The sequence below is a fragment of the Suillus subalutaceus genome (genome assembly GCF_016647625.1).
Source record: "Suillus subalutaceus strain FC151 chromosome Unknown DFJ58scaffold_43, whole genome shotgun sequence".
Taxonomy (NCBI): domain Eukaryota; kingdom Fungi; phylum Basidiomycota; class Agaricomycetes; order Boletales; family Suillaceae; genus Suillus; species Suillus subalutaceus.
Genome location: NW_024540292.1, coordinates 113,634 through 129,436, shown reverse-complemented (window position 1 = coordinate 129,436; position 15,803 = coordinate 113,634). Strand labels below are relative to the sequence as shown.

At 48.2% G+C, this 15,803-nt stretch overlaps 6 protein-coding genes across 6 annotated transcripts; 3 read left to right on the top strand and 3 right to left on the bottom strand.

Annotated features, from left to right (window-relative positions):
* Positions 1 to 641: 641 nt before the first annotated feature.
* DFJ58DRAFT_745220 (MFS general substrate transporter) lies at positions 642 to 2,851 on the bottom strand (the record flags this gene model as incomplete). The annotated part of the gene is made up of 10 exons (XM_041387374.1): positions 2,397 to 2,851; positions 2,326 to 2,345; positions 2,074 to 2,277; positions 1,934 to 2,020; positions 1,833 to 1,877; positions 1,688 to 1,777; positions 1,253 to 1,633; positions 1,086 to 1,202; positions 894 to 1,034; positions 642 to 828 (listed from the first exon to the last, which is right to left on the bottom strand). The coding sequence occupies exons 1-10, from the start codon at positions 2,577 to 2,579 to the stop codon at positions 642 to 644; spliced, it is 1,455 nt and encodes a 484-aa protein (XP_041244670.1). The 5' UTR covers positions 2,580 to 2,851.
* A 2,180-nt stretch (positions 2,852 to 5,031) lies between these two features.
* Positions 5,032 to 6,456, bottom strand: DFJ58DRAFT_337931 (uncharacterized protein). Its single transcript, XM_041379927.1, has 3 exons — positions 6,440 to 6,456; positions 5,626 to 6,385; positions 5,032 to 5,566 (listed from the first exon to the last, which is right to left on the bottom strand). The coding sequence occupies exons 2-3, from the start codon at positions 6,320 to 6,322 to the stop codon at positions 5,067 to 5,069; spliced, it is 1,197 nt and encodes a 398-aa protein (XP_041244669.1). The 5' UTR covers positions 6,323 to 6,385; positions 6,440 to 6,456; the 3' UTR covers positions 5,032 to 5,066.
* A 1,333-nt stretch (positions 6,457 to 7,789) lies between these two features.
* DFJ58DRAFT_784335 (uncharacterized protein) lies at positions 7,790 to 9,006 on the bottom strand. The gene is made up of 5 exons (XM_041389957.1): positions 8,815 to 9,006; positions 8,646 to 8,759; positions 8,406 to 8,592; positions 8,199 to 8,353; positions 7,790 to 8,144 (listed from the first exon to the last, which is right to left on the bottom strand). Exons 1-5 carry the CDS (start codon positions 8,855 to 8,857, stop codon positions 8,032 to 8,034), a joined length of 612 nt encoding a protein of 203 aa, XP_041244668.1. The 5' UTR covers positions 8,858 to 9,006; the 3' UTR covers positions 7,790 to 8,031.
* Positions 9,007 to 9,128: 122 nt separating this feature from the next.
* DFJ58DRAFT_784334 (uncharacterized protein) lies at positions 9,129 to 10,510 on the top strand. Its single transcript, XM_041389956.1, has 7 exons — positions 9,129 to 9,293; positions 9,349 to 9,738; positions 9,803 to 9,814; positions 9,868 to 9,918; positions 9,979 to 10,008; positions 10,062 to 10,102; positions 10,168 to 10,510. Exons 1-7 carry the CDS (start codon positions 9,198 to 9,200, stop codon positions 10,265 to 10,267), a joined length of 720 nt encoding a protein of 239 aa, XP_041244667.1. The 5' UTR covers positions 9,129 to 9,197; the 3' UTR covers positions 10,268 to 10,510.
* A 340-nt stretch (positions 10,511 to 10,850) lies between these two features.
* DFJ58DRAFT_659366 (Calcipressin) lies at positions 10,851 to 11,598 on the top strand (the record flags this gene model as incomplete). The annotated part of the gene is made up of 2 exons (XM_041382085.1): positions 10,851 to 11,128; positions 11,181 to 11,598. 2 exons carry the CDS (start codon positions 10,851 to 10,853, stop codon positions 11,596 to 11,598), a joined length of 696 nt encoding a protein of 231 aa, XP_041244666.1.
* An 886-nt stretch (positions 11,599 to 12,484) lies between these two features.
* Positions 12,485 to 15,781, top strand: DFJ58DRAFT_784326 (growth factor receptor domain-containing protein). Its single transcript, XM_041389955.1, has 8 exons — positions 12,485 to 12,692; positions 12,746 to 12,814; positions 12,867 to 13,661; positions 13,715 to 14,053; positions 14,107 to 14,280; positions 14,340 to 14,610; positions 14,641 to 14,708; positions 14,731 to 15,781. Exons 1-8 carry the CDS (start codon positions 12,644 to 12,646, stop codon positions 15,552 to 15,554), a joined length of 2,589 nt encoding a protein of 862 aa, XP_041244665.1. The 5' UTR covers positions 12,485 to 12,643; the 3' UTR covers positions 15,555 to 15,781.
* The last annotated feature ends 22 nt before the right edge of the window (positions 15,782 to 15,803 follow it).

Below are 15,803 nucleotides of genomic sequence, written 5' to 3'. Positions count from 1 at the left end.
TTCAAGTAGTGAGAGCTGCAAGCCTGCAAGTCAGGGGCCAACAACTGATTGACACGACTCCGATGTCCATATGAACGATATCGCACGCAGGGAGAGTCACACCGTGGATTGGGAGTCGGTGAGTCACGTTCGATCGACCTTGACAAGTTGCTGACGACTTGAAGCCTGCATTTCCTACTCCAAGTGAGTTACTTTGTTCTCTTATTTCTAATGGCGTAATCGACTCCGAGTCATGCGGTGCTTACAAGCCGTCGAAGAACTCATTTGTCCCGCGCAGTAGAATGATCGAATTGATTGTCACTTCCAATAGATTCTATCATTCGGCTGCCAGGACACGGTGATATAGTAAATATCACGATGTTCAGGCCTGGCTTACAATGTAACCAGCGCAATCACAATAGCATGCAACTTTTCGATACTCACCATGTCCCAAATCTAACTCATTTTGTGTGAACATCTTCTGAATGCCACACAATGCCTCCGGGAACTTATTTATGCCATCGTTTGCCAATCGATGGGATCTACTCTTCCACACGCACAATATCCACGGCACGAACAACGGAAAATGGAAACTTTTAGATGTTACTAGTACATGGCCGTCGTTCGTAGAATTACAAGCTTACAGATCACCACGTCATCCATCACAGAATATAGCGGAATCCCTTTTCTCTGATCCCTTTATCCTGCTCTTCTTCCTCCAGCTTCATGTTCAATGTCTTCAGATGCTGCCGGAAAATCCAACTCATTATAATTGTAATACAGCTAGCGGCGAGGCAAATGGCATACGAGTACCGATAGGTAGGGCCCCAAACGGATGGCCAGGCGTATCTGCAATCGACGTCGTCAATGAATATTTGAATCCTTATCATCATACGATCGATGAAACTACTCACGACCCTCCAATGCTGCTGAGTTGCTGAAGTGAATTGATGAGCGAAAAACACACTGCACGCTTTGACGGCGGTCGAGGAAATGAGGTGCTGATCCATGCAAGCAACAACATAATTCCTGCATAGGCCTGCGCCACGAAGAACCTAATGACGGCCAACATCAGTGATATGTCCAAAATTAAATCATGTACTTACAGAGACAAGTATCGGGCAGCAGTGTTCATGGTGTTCATTGAAATAATGAACCCAATGATAGCAACAACGTTTGATGCGCTCATGTGGTAGAACCGTTCTTGTGTCCTATCAGAGTGCCTGAGAAGTTGTTCGTATCAGTTCCTAAATCATCTCAGATGAAGGCTTACCTGGTCCATACGAATGCGACAATGGCGGCAAAGACGAAAGGAGGCGCAACAAGGAGTAGCGTCACCGTTGGGTTGTACCCAAGCGTCGCAGTGAGAGTGGGAAAGTAGACAGTGAAGGACAGTGCTGTCACCTGAGCAGCACATATCAATGAGAACCACCACACTTTCCAGTCGATGATAGCGAGGTAAAAGCCGTGACCGCGGCCCCCATGCTCAGTTTCTGACTGGTCCCCGACACCAGCATCCTCCTCCATACGCTTCAATGCAAGCCGACGCTCGTCATCGGAAAGCCACTTCGTGTTTGTTGGAAAGTCCGGCAAAATAAAGACAGCAATTATCGCAACAGAGATAGTCAGAGCTCCTTCAATGTAGAAAAGCCACCTTAGCAATGACAATCAGACCGAATCCCTTGTTAGTTCAGCTTGACTGAATTACCTCCATGCGGCTTCTCCGAGGTCGTTGTTCATGTTAGCAAGAATACCTGATGCAATGAGAGCTCCGAAGGCATTGCTAATAACGTTTCCACTGCAAAGGTGCTGTCGATAAATATATCTGTTCGCCAGCATGGTGGCACCCTTACCAATAGAGGATGGCTAATCTGAGACCTATTTCTGTTCTTTTGTACCTGCACACATTGGATTTCAGGGCGTACGCTGATAATACACTCGATAGTCCACGAACCACTTCGAAATCAAGAATACGGCACCAGGGAAAAATGCTGCTTCCACGAAGCCAAGAAAGAACCGTGTAAGGAGCGCTCCGACAATACTATTATGAGGACTATGGTCAGTATTCAGTCAGACATCAATGATCGGTCATACTTTGTAGTAATCCCAGTCAAAGCCGATATGACACCCCAGACTACCATACAAGCAGGTAGATAAAGCGATGGCTTTTTAATGTAATTGAGAAACATGTTGGAGGGGGTCTGCATGATAATATATCCGACAAGGAGAATAGACAAGAGCGTCGCATACTGTTGACCCTCGAGATGAAGGTCGGTGGTGAGCCCTGAGCGCACCGTACTTTGTGCTTTGTGAACAGTGCGTCATCGATGTATGACAAAGACGTACCTGACATTAATCCTATCAATCTAGTATCAGAGTGAGATAGAGACAAGACACCCTGACGCGAAGTCGCTTACATAATTGAGGATGTAGATCAGAACCAGGATTGACATACGCAGGTCGAGTTTCCATAAAAGTTTGCGCTCCAGCTTATTGCGCGCCTCTAGACCACCGAATTCTATGTCGAGATCGAGTTCCTCATAGTCTACATGCTCCTTTGAGGGTAGGATCGATGCAGCGTCTGAATGGCCAATTGACATGGAGATGATAGATGTGAATGTGAGAATGCCCTAATAGACCGGTATCCTTCATATACACAAACCTATTTCATATCGATAGAACGCGCTTCGAGATTGTCCTTTGGGCCGCAGTAAGCGATAACAAAAAAAAACTCTAGTCGTGCCTTTGGGGTGTAACGTGCCAACGGCAAACCCCCATGTTGGGAAAGCGTCAACCACTAACAACCATGTCCGAGCTTGAAGGTATCCAGATGGATCCGTTGGAGTAGGGGACCCCGGGGGTAGGAGCCGAGTGGCAGCCGAGCAGCACCGTAGTTTAGCGAGCCATTCAGTGTCCTTCGGGCTTTGTCGTAGCGTAGTGCTCTTCACCACTTCTTGCCTTGCTCGCGACACGCAGGCACACAGTCGCGGATACACCGCTCCACCGTCTCGATTGTGGTATACTTTTTTTCGACGGAGATAGGGAGTCCGAATCACGCGGGGTTTGTAGAACTATAATTGCGTACCGAAACCCGCACGTTCAGCGCAACCGTCCGAGATATCGCAGTATTGCAGTGCCATATGACGCTATTGTGATAGGGGGGAGCGAAGAGTCAGCTGCGGTCGAGATTAGGGTAACGTGTTGGACTCGGGGTAGTGCAAACTGAAAACAAGCCTGCCTTAGATTAGCTAAGCCCCTTGGACTCCAAGTGCAGGGCGCGGCCAGACAAAGTACTAAGTCCTTGCTCACACCGTAATGAGTTCTCTGTAGCCAGATTAGTGACTTACTATTAGTTGTATGTTAAGAATTTCAAACCCAGTCGAGCCGCCAGCGGCGAGCGCTCCAAGCCAACAAGTCTTATCTTTCTATCCCAACTTATATGTTTGAGGTATTCGCATGTTAAGTTGACCTCCAGCAAATTGTCGTATGATCTAAATGGATCGTATCGCCGCTGATGCGTCAGTTCGGGCCGACTCCGCCAGGCGGTTCCACTTTCTATTTTCCTGCCCCGTCACCACCTTTCCCACTAGTGTAAGTGGAAGCTTCAAATGCGTTGAGAGAGAGAGAGAGAGAGAACGTACGCGTATAGAAATGTTACGATGGACCCACTCAACAACGCACGTACATACAAAATCATCTCGTCAGCATGGGTGGCGCGTCTAAAACAGCCGGCGGGAACGGCGGACTGTTGGGGGTACGCCTCACAACAGGGCATTCGTGCACCCGAAGATGCGATAGGGACACTGGAGGTCCCTTAAACTAGAATGTATATCTGCAAAGGACAGAAATTGGAATCAGAAAAAGAGAGAGAGAGAACACACCCGAAATGTAGTGGTCGGTCACTACAACTGAATTGCTGTCAAAGGTGACACAACCCGCGAATCAATGAATCACATGTTGCGTGAACTACAAATGCGGCTATGTTCGATAACAGCTCGTGACAGCCAAGAACGAAGGTTTTCGGGAGAAGCAAAGCACAACAGATAGTATTCAGGGTAATGAACAGCATCCTAGTATATGGGTAGTCTGAGAGCACATGCGCGACTGAATGTGGTGGACATCAAGGACGCGTGCGACACGGCACGGTACTTTCGACACTGTTGGACGGTAAGGGAACGGGAACAGAAATATAGGACACATGACTTACGAGGAAGCAGGAGAACAGACGACATTAATGACAAAATAAAAGACCACTGCCGATAGACAAACGAGCGCGTGCTACTTATACAGATTCATGACAGCACAACAGAAGCCTCTCCCACCGTGGGAGTCGGGAACCAAGACCACCAGCGTCTGTAACAATTATGTAATAACCATGTTTCTTCATCTTACCTCTAAATAAATATTTTCTTCCCCTCCTCTCATCCCCCGTATGGAGCTCGAAGTCGGATATCAACGTCGTAAGACTTGTAACATATGTTTCTGACCACTTTCTTGTTTTGATAAATGTTATGCCGCAGCCATCATGATGTTGCTTCAGAATCCTTGCGAACGTATGTCGGAACTCGAAACTTATGAAGTAGTTGCTTAATATATTACTTACCAGCGTAGAGAATCATTACTTTTTCTAAGAAAGTTGGTTTTATTGTTGCAGCATGTAAAAGAGTAAAGTGAGCTCTGTTCCAAGCCGTTGGCTGTTGGACAGCGAAAATAGAGCAACAATATATGAAGAATAAATGGGCCAAAAAGGTCACGGCTACATGATCAAACACTATGAAGGGAGAACCCCACGAAACAGGAACAAGAAATCCGCGTAATGTGTCTTGTTCATGCAAAAAAATCAATCATATTCCGACTCATCCTCCTCAGTAGTAGTATCTGTGGTGTCACGCCCTTCATTAGAATTAGACCGAGACTCCATAGACCTTGGACGAGAATTTGGACGAGAACGAGAACGGTTTTCAGCGTGCCTCGCGATCCGCTGCTGCTCGCTAGCTTCCTCCGGAGTAAGCGGGTAGCTCGGGACGCATTTAAGCTCGAAAGTGCAAGGCAAGACGTCTCCACAGGCCTCCTTAATGAATTCATCATTACGGACAAGACCGCCCCCACCTCGAATGACTGCAGAGCCAATCAAGGCGTCTCAGCTGCTCGCCCAGGTGGCCGCCAGGGACGTTGCTGTCCGTTGAGCGGTTGTATTGATACGCTTGCCAAATCTCCCGTCGGCGACGGGTTGAAACGCCTTCGTACTCCTTTTTCGCGACGTCCCCGTGAAAATAAGCAGAAAGGGTTTCGATAACTTCACCACAAGTCACACCAATGTTTTGGCGTCTGGCTTTGACAGAGATCATCCACGGGAATGAACGTGAGATGATGCGGATGTATGACAGGCGCGGGAACGTGGCGGGTGCCTCGCGCCCTTTGATCCATGAACGCTTTGGCCCAGTTGTGCGATAACAAGTACTCGTTGGGAAAATCATGTTCCAGCGAAGGTAGTCTTCATGCGAGTCTGTGGGTGGAGATAGGAGGGGATTGACGCTAATCGTTGCAGATACCGCCCTTACGAGAAAAGGCTCGAGAACGGGTCCGTCTAATAAAATGATGCCGAATCAGAATAAATCCATCTCAGCCTGAATATGGGGTGCCTACAATGTGGCCCTTCGGCAAAATGGTCGATATGGTCTGCACTGCTCGTCCACCGGAAGTTCGCACGAGCGGTGTCAGGCGGCTGTGGTTGTGCAGGGGGCGGTGCAGTTGGGTGCACCCATGGTGTGTGACCAGCATACATATTCTGTGGTGGCATACCAGGGGGCATACCAGGTAAAGGCATCCCCCACGCTCCTGCAGGAGTAGGAAATGCCCCTGGCACAGGATATCCCGCGGGCGTGAACGCCCCTAGTTGGGGACCCCAACCGGGAGGACCTGGCGGTAGCGGTTGCTGGAACGTGTACCCTGTCCCTGGCGCCGCCCAAGGTGTGCCAGGAGGAGGTTGGGTAGGCACATAAGGTGAAGGGTTGCCGTTGGGATATCCAGTATAATCAGCCGAGAATCCATTACCAGGTGGTGCTCCATACATGTTTGGAAGATTTGCAGGAGGGGGGAAGTAGGAGTTTTGAGGCATGGCGGGAGTGGAATGTGCGCTGGGTATGGGAGGAATAAATGGCGTGGTATTATACGGTGTCGGGGGGTAATATGGGTACTGCCCTGCCGTGCGGGGCTGTTGAGCCCACGCAGGCGGGTTGTGGTTTTGAGGTGCTGCAGGAATGACTGGCGGCGAGAGGCTTTCGGGAGAGGGAAGGGGAGGTATGAAGGGAGTATGAGCTGTCTCAGGCGAGTCATAAAGCATTTCGGGTTGGTGTTCTAGATATAAATGTGATTGTTGGGTGTGTCACGCCGTCACTGACCGAAACTGATAAATGCATCAATTCAGGATTAAATCATAAAGGTATAGAATTCGCCTCACAGGAAATGCAAGAAAACCTAGGTCACACTTATTAATACACAGGTAACTCGGGACGTGTAGCACAGACCCAACTTGAGGTCGTTGAAAGATAGATTTGAAGAGATTGTGCCGATATCTACGGTCTGAGTGCCTAAGAAGGCCTGAGAAGGGAGCATCACGTCAACATATCTTGAGATAATTGCCAGTACCTCTTTACCTGCGGATAAAGTTAGAGAACGCGCTCAATGTATATGATGATTCTAAATGGTGAAATCGACTGCAGTGGTTCGATTTCAGGAACTGAGTATTTTTCCTGCACTGATTCAATCCCACAGCCTTTCGAGTTATAGACAGCCGGCACAGCTGCTGTTATAGAGTTCAAAAAATGCAAGCAAACTGGCAAAATGTTCTTTGGGAAAAAGAGGCAGTGGGAGATGAGAGAGGATTTAGATAGGCCGAATGCTACCCTTAGCAAGTCAGTAATCAGTGGCTGTGCCTACTTTCACATTGCACTTTGTCACATCCGAGTCCGCTTGTATATCCGGGACAAAATCATGATGGCATCATAATATTTGCAGCTCGAGCGCTCTCAGGTGCAGTCAAGCGCACGTTGGAAATTTGCGGGCGCCCAACGGCTTCCCTGTACTTTTGATGTGAGAAACTTCCATCAGGTTACCTATCCTCAATTGTTATCCTTAGACTTGGAGCTTGGACAATTAAATCGCAGCATGATCACCACCGCGTATCGCAGGGTATGTAATATGTATGGTGCAAGGCTATGACAGCCGGTGTGACAGATCAACACGACACGGGGTTCCTTGGTTTTCATTTCCATTAGTCAACCTAGGAATCACTTCTTGAATTGGATAGCAAACGAATTTTTGGGCCCAAGCTACTGATTTGAACAGTCGGCGCTGTAAACGGAGTAATATATTGTCAATGCGACGGACCCTGCTCCTGGACCTATGACGCACTTGCTTCAAGGGGAAACTGGAAGCGTTCAAAGCGTATATTCGCATTACATATTCCGACATCATGGCGTATCTAGACAAATTTGTAGTTCTCTGGTCTCCCCTAGATGTTTAAGTAAGTTAGAAGCAAGTTAGAGGGGATAAGAAAGTCGTCCTGTCTGACAATAAAGGCGATTCTACAAAGTTTCAGCGGTCCCAAGATTAATTAAGTTCTTTCAAAAATGCTGGCTAACTCAACCCTGTTGTACTTTCGGGTCCTCCTGCTGTTTCTGGGCTCCGAGGTCAATGCTAGACCCTAAACTCGCTACAGCTCGGGCTTGGCATGGGCAATGTCGGTAGCCATTGGGGTGATTCCTGGTCCTTTGTGAGCCAGTTTCTATTCCTAGTCACGGTTCCCATGCTGAAATGAGTGTAAATCCGATCACGACGATGATCACGGAGGTAAAACTCCAACTTGATCATCAGATCAATAAGTCGATTTCGTTCAGGATAGCTCTGACGAAAATCGCCTGATCATACGTTCACGGCTCAATGGTGCGTAGTGCAGGGGTAAGGCCTTCGTCACGTATGACAAGGGTTCATAGAGTATGCAACATATGATACATCATAGAGTACTGTGGGAAGCATGACGGTCCGAGGCCATCACGAGGTGAGGTTTAGTACAAAAATATTGGGAGCCTTGAAACCGAGACGCTGAATCGAGTAGTTGTCCTTCTTTGACAAACCATCAAAGTAGTACTTGTCTCGAAGCCAATCTACCGGGATTGCATGAGATATCGCATGATAGCAAAGCTACACAGAGAACTCACCAACCCGCTTGTACCGATTTGGTGCAGGGGTATTGTAATACATGTTCCAAGCTGCACCAGAGGCATTGTTGTGCGTAGCAGCCCTCTTGACCTGTTCCTGCAATCTTGGAGGGAGAACGTTAAATTCTCCTTCAGTCACATAATTCTCTGTGTACCTGAGTCGGTAAGGTTAGGCTTGGACGCCAAGGTGGCTGGATAGGTACTCACTCCTTCCAAATCGTGCTGCAGACATCACCCATAGTAACGCCACGCTCATTGTGTACTACCGTGCACCACGGGCTGGACTCGGTAATGATGATGAGATCTTGAACACGGGGAAGCGTTGCAGGTTCGTCTTTGGCAGAAAATGGGATATCACGATCCCGGTCATTTGGATTGAAGCCACCAGTAGAACCTTGTGTTTACGAAACATTAGCTTCATCAGATATTTATTCTGAAGTGACTTACCAGTGACGAGGTTGAACATGAGGTGGAAGCCATGGTTTACACCACCCATGATAGGGTGTAGCTGCAGCTCAGTATTGAGCAGATAAAGATCAGTCTGGGAGAGAACTGGGCCGTCTATTTGGGCGCATCGATCTGTATGCGGCACACAAAGCTGAACAACCGCACTTACAGCCTACTCCTGCAGACCACTTGCTCACGGTCGAATCACCCATTGGTGCGAGAGTCGTGTGATATGATGGTACTGATAGGTATTGATGAAGATCTACGACAGGATGATGCGGTATCAGAAAAGGATGCACGCAGAAGTGACGGTCTATAGAAGACACTGGTACAGCAGGGCTTTATAGAATGGGGCTGCTTCAATTCTAAGTCAAGCTATGCTTGCTCTATTTATTTGCATTACACGAGGTCGTGGCTGTGTTATTAGCCGCTGATTAGATTAGATTAATATCTGACTAAGTGTTAGGTCAATGTTGGGCCCTTTGATGGAACATCCCTTTGAACTTGAACGTTTGAACCCTCATAACCAGATTGATATCCGCAACTTCAGAAATGGCTCCCAAGGGTGGAAACGCAAAGAAAGAAAGTGGTCGAGCCAAGAAGGCAGAGAACGAGGCGAAGAAGCAAGATGCTGCAGCTGCTGACAAGGTGCGTCTGCACCGCCGAAACCTTGTGTACGGGATTCACTAATCGATGTTGATAGGCAAAAAAGGAGGCTGAAAAGTGGGATGATGGTGCCAAGGGAAATAAAGCCAAGGAGGAAAAGGAAGCCAAGCGTCTAGCCGAGCTCGCCCGCAAAGCCGAGAACGCGCGGCTGCTTGCAGAAGAGGAAGCTGCTCCCACAAAAGCCAAGCCAGCACCCAAGAAGAAGAAGGATGTCAAACCAGCTGGTCCCGGAGCAATCGCGGCTGGAAGCAGCTCGAGTACAGAAATACCAGCAGCAGTGATAGATTCCAAAGATGAACCGTCTGAAGTCGAAAGCTATGCTGCAACTGGCATCGATAATGCACTGGACCTGCTGGATGTAGTGACCGCAAAGATGGACAAGGCCAGTGTAGGACAACAAGCTGCAGGTATCGAAAGGCACCCAGAGGCAAGATTATCTACCTTTTCCTGGGGCCATTATACTAATCACTGACATAACTACTACCTAATAGCGACGATTCAAGGTAAGAACTCACATGACGGTATATTTTTGATATGCGATTTATAATTCCCCTAGGCTGCGTTTGAAGCCTACAAGGAACGTGAGCTGCCAAATCTGAAAGAAGAGGTACGGCTGTATCCCCGGTGTGTGAAACACAAGGCTAACATTCTATTTTCTCAACCGCAGCATCCCGGGCTGCGCCTGCAGCAATATCAGGTCAGTGCCACCGTCAGCGCAATTTCAAGACGTCTGATGTTTGAATTCTACAGGATCTGTTGCACAAGCAGTTTCAGAAATCACCGGATAACCCGTGAGTCGTCAGGGTCATACAGCCTCCTTAATGTGACGACTGATCCTGTGTATTCATGATCACAGTTTTAACCAGGTCACTATCGCTTACGACGCCACGAAGGACGAGAAACTACAGTCTCTCAAGGAGAAACAAGATGCTGTGCAGAAACGATTGCGCACATAACGATCGTTATGATGTGATACGACTAAAGTCGTCTTGGATACGAATCCTTAAGAGTCTGGACATCAGAAGTCGGGGTATATGATAAATAGTAGCGCCTAGTACTAGTAGCGCTGCCAGCTGGTGAAGCTCGATCTGCTATCTCCAGAGACTTGATAACAAACATCTGGACCTGTCTATATGCATTCTCACAATTCATTAACACTGCGTGTATTGTTCGTGCGATCGGGCTGTGAAAGCATTACATCTAGATGGGTCAACCGAATTTTCTTTGAGAAATGGCTAAGTAATAGGACAAAGGTCTTCACTTCGATCGAGAACACAGAGGGACTGCAAGGGCTACCCACGACACCGCATTTCTGACACACCCTGTATACTGCACATAATAACCTGTGTTCATGCTGCGACTGTTGCTGCGCTGTCCCGCTGTGTGCTATAGTGGTTCTCCTTCCGGATAATCGGTCTCCAGAGGCAGTGTGGCTGCTTAGTAGCGATTATGTAACCACAGATGTTTTTTTCTGAGTATAAGTTCAAAGCTAGACGTCGTTCTAGACAAGCTACTTCCCACCTCAGCGCTACCCACGACATGCCGGATATTTCGATCCTGACCCAGCGTGCAAACTCTTGGGCATCGCCTAAGTCTATTCAGCCCACAAACTCGCTTGTGATAACACAAGTTCCTCGAACATTTTTTCAACCTTCGATAATCAATGCTTTGCGCGACCACTTTGCTACATACGGCGAGATTAACCAATGGGTGCCGATAGCGTCATTTTCTCGTATAATCCTCGTATATTACGCAGAGGAAGTTGCAGAGGTCGCGAAGAACGCTTGTGATCCTCTTATTTTGACTCTCCCACACAGGTACGTGATCTGATTGGAAGTACTCATCGTGTTTCTCAACAATTTTGCACAGAATACCCACGATTTTGAGAGTATATCGTTCTGAACCCAATCCCATATTTTCGCCGTCATCACCAACGGCAGACGAAAATTTTCTACGTCCTCCGCCGATCGAAAAGAACTTCCTTATCTCACCACCTGGATCCCCACCCATCGGCTGGGAACAAATTCGTGAAGATCCACCAAATGCTGCACCTCTCGCAGATGATCTTATAGCTGCACTTCGCAAGTTGAAATTGCAGGAAAGGCGGTCTAGCCGAGAAGTGCTGCTAGAACCTGAAGATGGCGTAGGAGTGGGAGTATACGTCGAGGACTGCGATATGATTGACGATGATGCGGAGGAAGTCGACTGGGAGTATGGCTGTCCATCTCCGGCCAGGCTACGATGGAAACCTATAGCAACCGCCATGCCACCAGTACAAGTGCAGTGAAAGTTGTAAGTCCTATGTTTCACTTTTCTTCAGGATGATACATATCAGACCTGTTCCGAGACCTACATGCGGACAACTTGATATTGCCTTTTTTTTCTGACTCTTCTCGCCTCTAGTAATGATTTAAACCTGGTGCTAATTCTTTTCCATAGTGTCACGCTGCAAATTGTTGTATCATATCTATCCTGTCGGCACACTGTATATCACCATGTGAGCGTCTTTCCTTGTGCCCTTCTCTTGATGAGATACTTCAGACCTGTTCTGATCCTTGTGGAGATAACTTCTATTGCCAAATAATTTTCTGATCCATGTTATCACGGTGCTTTGAACTTGATGCTGACATATCGATTCTAGGTTGTCGGTATCCTTTATGATGCCTTTTTTCGGGTATTTTAGCACCATTTCCTAGTCATTTATTACGGACTTGTATAACAGTTATAACCATATGCCTGGACTCTCGCCGCAGCTACAAACATACGATCACGAGTGTACTTATTTCAGTTGAGTTAGAATATTAGGCTTTCTGTTGTCAGCTGTTCCTTATTGCCGACACTCGAACTTTTGTGCTGAGGGGGCGAGAATGTCACATCCGCTGGGGTGTCTCGCTCGACCAATTTGTACATGTACTGGTGACCGAAAGACTCGCATAACGAAGAGTGCCAAGACTGATCATAATGAGCCTGAATAGAATATCAGGCGTTATGTTGTCGTGAAATATACTATAGCACCCCAATTGCAAACAGCGGTTTACGATGATTTTAATTAAATCTGCGCAGCCCACAGCAGCCTTGTGGCCTAATGGGTCGATCGGTCAATTGTTGCGACTTTCGTTATGGATTACCAAAAAAGGAAGTTTGGAAATGGACTTGCTTATTGTTCTTGGACGCGGCATTGTTCTCTTGGGATAGCGGTCGAGCAGCAACCCGCCCACCTTATTCTTCTAAAATAACAAAAGGCCACACTCACCATGCTTTTTTGCGCCAGAGCTTCGCGCTTTATTTCTTTGCTTCTTGCTTTCATCTCGCTGCGCGTTCCTTAGCCCGACATGTTGTCGAGCATATTTGCTGCTGCTTTTGCCTTTGGCGCGTCTGTTGGTGAGTGCGGAACTGCTTAATATCTACACGTCTGACGCTAGCCAATGACTCAGTCGCGCAATCTTCGTCTTCTGTTGTATGCGTTGCGGGTCAATGCCTGCAAGGTTCTTCTAATACATCTCGTGAGTCCGAAATTACTAGAACATACATCGTCGTACTCATGGCTATGATAAGTTGGAGCAACTCTCTCAGCATCTGGAATATCAACTGAAGTACTTCTTCTTCCTGGACAATATACATCCACGACCAACCCAGAGCTTCTTCATGAGCTGTTAACGTCTTCTTCTGCTAAACTTTCTCCGTCTGCTGGCTTCGGAAACTCAAGCACTGGATCTTCGGTTGCTCTTCCACTGGATATTGCACTTCAACCAGGCATGGCGATCTACCCGCAAGCTTTCTATTCAGGACAAAGCTCATATTCAGGTCTCCCTACGTCCCCCGTCGAAAATACGACCATCCCATTCACTGCTTCCTCATTTGCCCTCTCAGGGAACGTATGGGCAGCCGTATCAGCCGGAAGCAACAGCCGTGTCATTCTGTGGAACTCTGTTCCTGATGTCAGCCAACTCCCCGCAAGCGCCTCGGGATCCCTATCGTTGCTCAACCTTCAATCATCAACCTGTTCGCCGGCTTGTTCCGGGAATGGCATTTGCTCCGCTTCTGGGACGTGTCAATGTCAAAGTGGATTTACCGGTTCATCTTGCGAGTCGTGCTCGTCTGGTTTCTTCGGACCGGAGTGTCAGGCCTGTCCGTCAGGGTGTACTTCATGTGATGATGGAATTTCGGGTACGGGGCGTTGCTTGGTGCCAGTAGTGTCAAACCTGCCATCGAGCTGTAATTGTATCAACGGCGAATGTGGCGCTAACGGACAGTGTACCTGTATCAACGGTTGGACCTCAGCGTCAAATGGAACTCAATGTGCTGCGTGCGCGGCCGGTTTCTTTTTAGACACAAACGGGAACTGTGAAAGTGAGTTACGACACGTTCTTTTTCTCTCTCCCCAATCTCATCTTTGGTTTCAGTTTGTCAGTTGGGTTGTCAACAGTGTGCCGATGGCACCGGGGACTGCATTACTTGCGCATCGGGCTTTACTCAGGATGGGAACGACCGCACACTGTGCGATGCCATTCCGCAAACTACGTCAAATGGCACGACTTGTCCCGATGGAAGCTACGGCGCTGGGTCTGCTTGCGCGATTTGCTCACCACTTTGCACGACTTGTACTGGGCCGAATTCGAACAATTGTGTCATTTGCGGATCTGGCACGTACAAGTTTAATGGGTCATGCGTGACGACCAGCTCCGGGGGTGTTTGCTCAGGCTCCAATATGATTGCTAACAATAACAAGCACGAGTGCGACAGTAAGTGTATCCCACTTTGCACGTTTAACATGTACTCAGTATGCGACTCTCAGCTTGTGGACCGAAGTGCACGACCTGCCAGATATCCAATTTCAATGTGGCATCTACCGTAAATCAAGCACAGTGTACTGGCTGTCTTCCTGGTTTCGTCTTGTCACAAGGGACGTGTGTGACGAGCTGTCCGTCTGGTACTTTCCTTTCTCCTCAAGATAATTTGACATGCACAGGTACGAGCTGTCTCGTCTCAATTCATTACTGAATTGGACTGATGCCATCATTTATCCAGCTTGTTCTTCATCCTGTACTAGCTGTGCGGGGAGCGCTACCACCTGCTTAACATGCGCGAACAACTTGCTGGCTTCAAACGGGCAATGCGTCAATTCTTGTCCCTCCAATACGTTTAGTTCTTCCGGTGCCTGCATTTCCTGCCACCCAGATTGTGCAACATGTTCAGGCGCATCCTTTAACCAGTGCACAAGTTGCAACAAAGCACTCCCTGTCCTTACAAGTGGGCGTTGCCTCGCTACTTGCAGCCAGAACCAGTATTTCGACACAACGTCCTCAACATGCCAGTCCTGCGATTCCAGTTGCGCTAGCTGTTCAGGCGCCGGTCCAAATAGCTGCCTTGCTTGCTCAAGTTCTAGTCAAGTTTTGCGTGGGGGGTACTTGCACTTCAGCTAACTGCACGAGCGGTACAAGTGTTGTCCCGAGTCTTGGGGCATGCCTCTCAGAACTTGTCCTAGTCTCACCTTCTGGTACGAGCTCAGGCACGCTTCCTTCGGGACTATCGACTCCTACCACAACCACAACAACCCAACGATTGCAGTGGTGGGAGATTTTGCTCATGGCGCTTGGATGTGCTTTCATCTTTGTGGCATTTTTGTACTGCTGGCGCCGCCGAGCTCGCAAGCAGCGAGCAAAGGACACGGCGGCATTTGCGTCTGCTAAGGCCCTCCACAAGCAAAGCTGGAGATGGCGACTTGCCCGCTTTGGGGAGAGGCTTTTTGGGCACAACCGTAGTCCACAGCCTGAGTCAGAGGAAATTGCATTATGGAAACTGCGTGCTGCGGAGGAGGCACGGCACCATAAGGAAATGGAGAAGCTCATAGGTGCACACGAGTACTCTTACTCAGGATCGAGCCGGTCTCCTTCGCCCCTCCCTTCGCTTCATCCCTACAAGCGTCGCGGATCACACGATTACTCTGATGCTAATAGGCTATCGGCGGGTTCCATGTATTCCCAGGCGACGGGGCAGGTTCGTTCCGGACCTGAACCTCGGCAGCCTGTCAAGTCGAATCCCTTGACTTCTCGGTTTTCGATAACAACACTTGGATCTTCGGCACCCAAGAAACCAAACGTGTTAAAACGCCAGCTAACACCTAAACCGCCAACCTCCGCTGAGGCGTACGCTACGTCCGTAAGGCAGTCCCCGGAACCTGACTCGCCGTATTTGATAACACCCGCAAATACGGGCGGATCTCACAACCCTTTCCGTAAATAAGCTATGTTTTCACATAATTCTGCATGGACCTCGAGGATTAGACTGGATCTTTACCCACCACGATCTTTACCACGCGCATTGTATACATTTTTTCGTCATTATACTGTAGCTTACGACTATGATTTCGGTTTATCCTAGATAACGCAACCGGTATGGAAGTGTAATGTAGCACTTTTAGGTTTAGCTGTCTCTGCAATTGCGGAATGCAGTGAGTTGGTTTGCGAACACTGGTTTTGAGTTTTACATAAG

Bases quoted from the DNA above. Each gene is read 5' to 3' on its own strand.
- DFJ58DRAFT_784335 (XM_041389957.1), bottom strand. From the start codon at position 8,857: ATGGGTGATTCGACCGTGAGCAAGTGGTCTGCAGGAGTAGGCT. The intron at 8,593-8,645 runs GTAAGTCACTTC...CGTAAACACAAG, and splicing joins CATGTTCAACCTCGTCACTG to GTTCTACTGGTGGCTTCAAT. The intron at 8,354-8,405 runs GTGAGTACCTAT...TTACCGACTCAG, and splicing joins TGCAGCACGATTTGGAAGGA to GTACACAGAGAATTATGTGA.
- DFJ58DRAFT_337931 (XM_041379927.1), bottom strand. From the start codon at position 6,322: ATGCTTTATGACTCGCCTGAGACAGCTCATACTCCCTTCATACCTCCC. The intron at 5,567-5,625 runs GTAGGCACCCCA...TCATTTTATTAG, and splicing joins TTTTGCCGAAGGGCCACATT to ACGGACCCGTTCTCGAGCCT.
- DFJ58DRAFT_784334 (XM_041389956.1), top strand. From the start codon at position 9,198: ATGGCTCCCAAGGGTGGAAACGCAAAGAAAGAAAGTGGTCGAGCCAAG. The intron at 10,009-10,061 runs GTCAGTGCCACC...TGAATTCTACAG, and splicing joins TGCGCCTGCAGCAATATCAG to GATCTGTTGCACAAGCAGTT. The intron at 10,103-10,167 runs GTGAGTCGTCAG...TCATGATCACAG, and splicing joins CAGAAATCACCGGATAACCC to TTTTAACCAGGTCACTATCG.
- DFJ58DRAFT_784326 (XM_041389955.1), top strand. From the start codon at position 12,644: ATGTTGTCGAGCATATTTGCTGCTGCTTTTGCCTTTGGCGCGTCTGTT. The intron at 13,662-13,714 runs GTGAGTTACGAC...CTTTGGTTTCAG, and splicing joins CACAAACGGGAACTGTGAAA to TTTGTCAGTTGGGTTGTCAA. The intron at 14,281-14,339 runs GTACGAGCTGTC...TCATTTATCCAG, and splicing joins AGATAATTTGACATGCACAG to CTTGTTCTTCATCCTGTACT.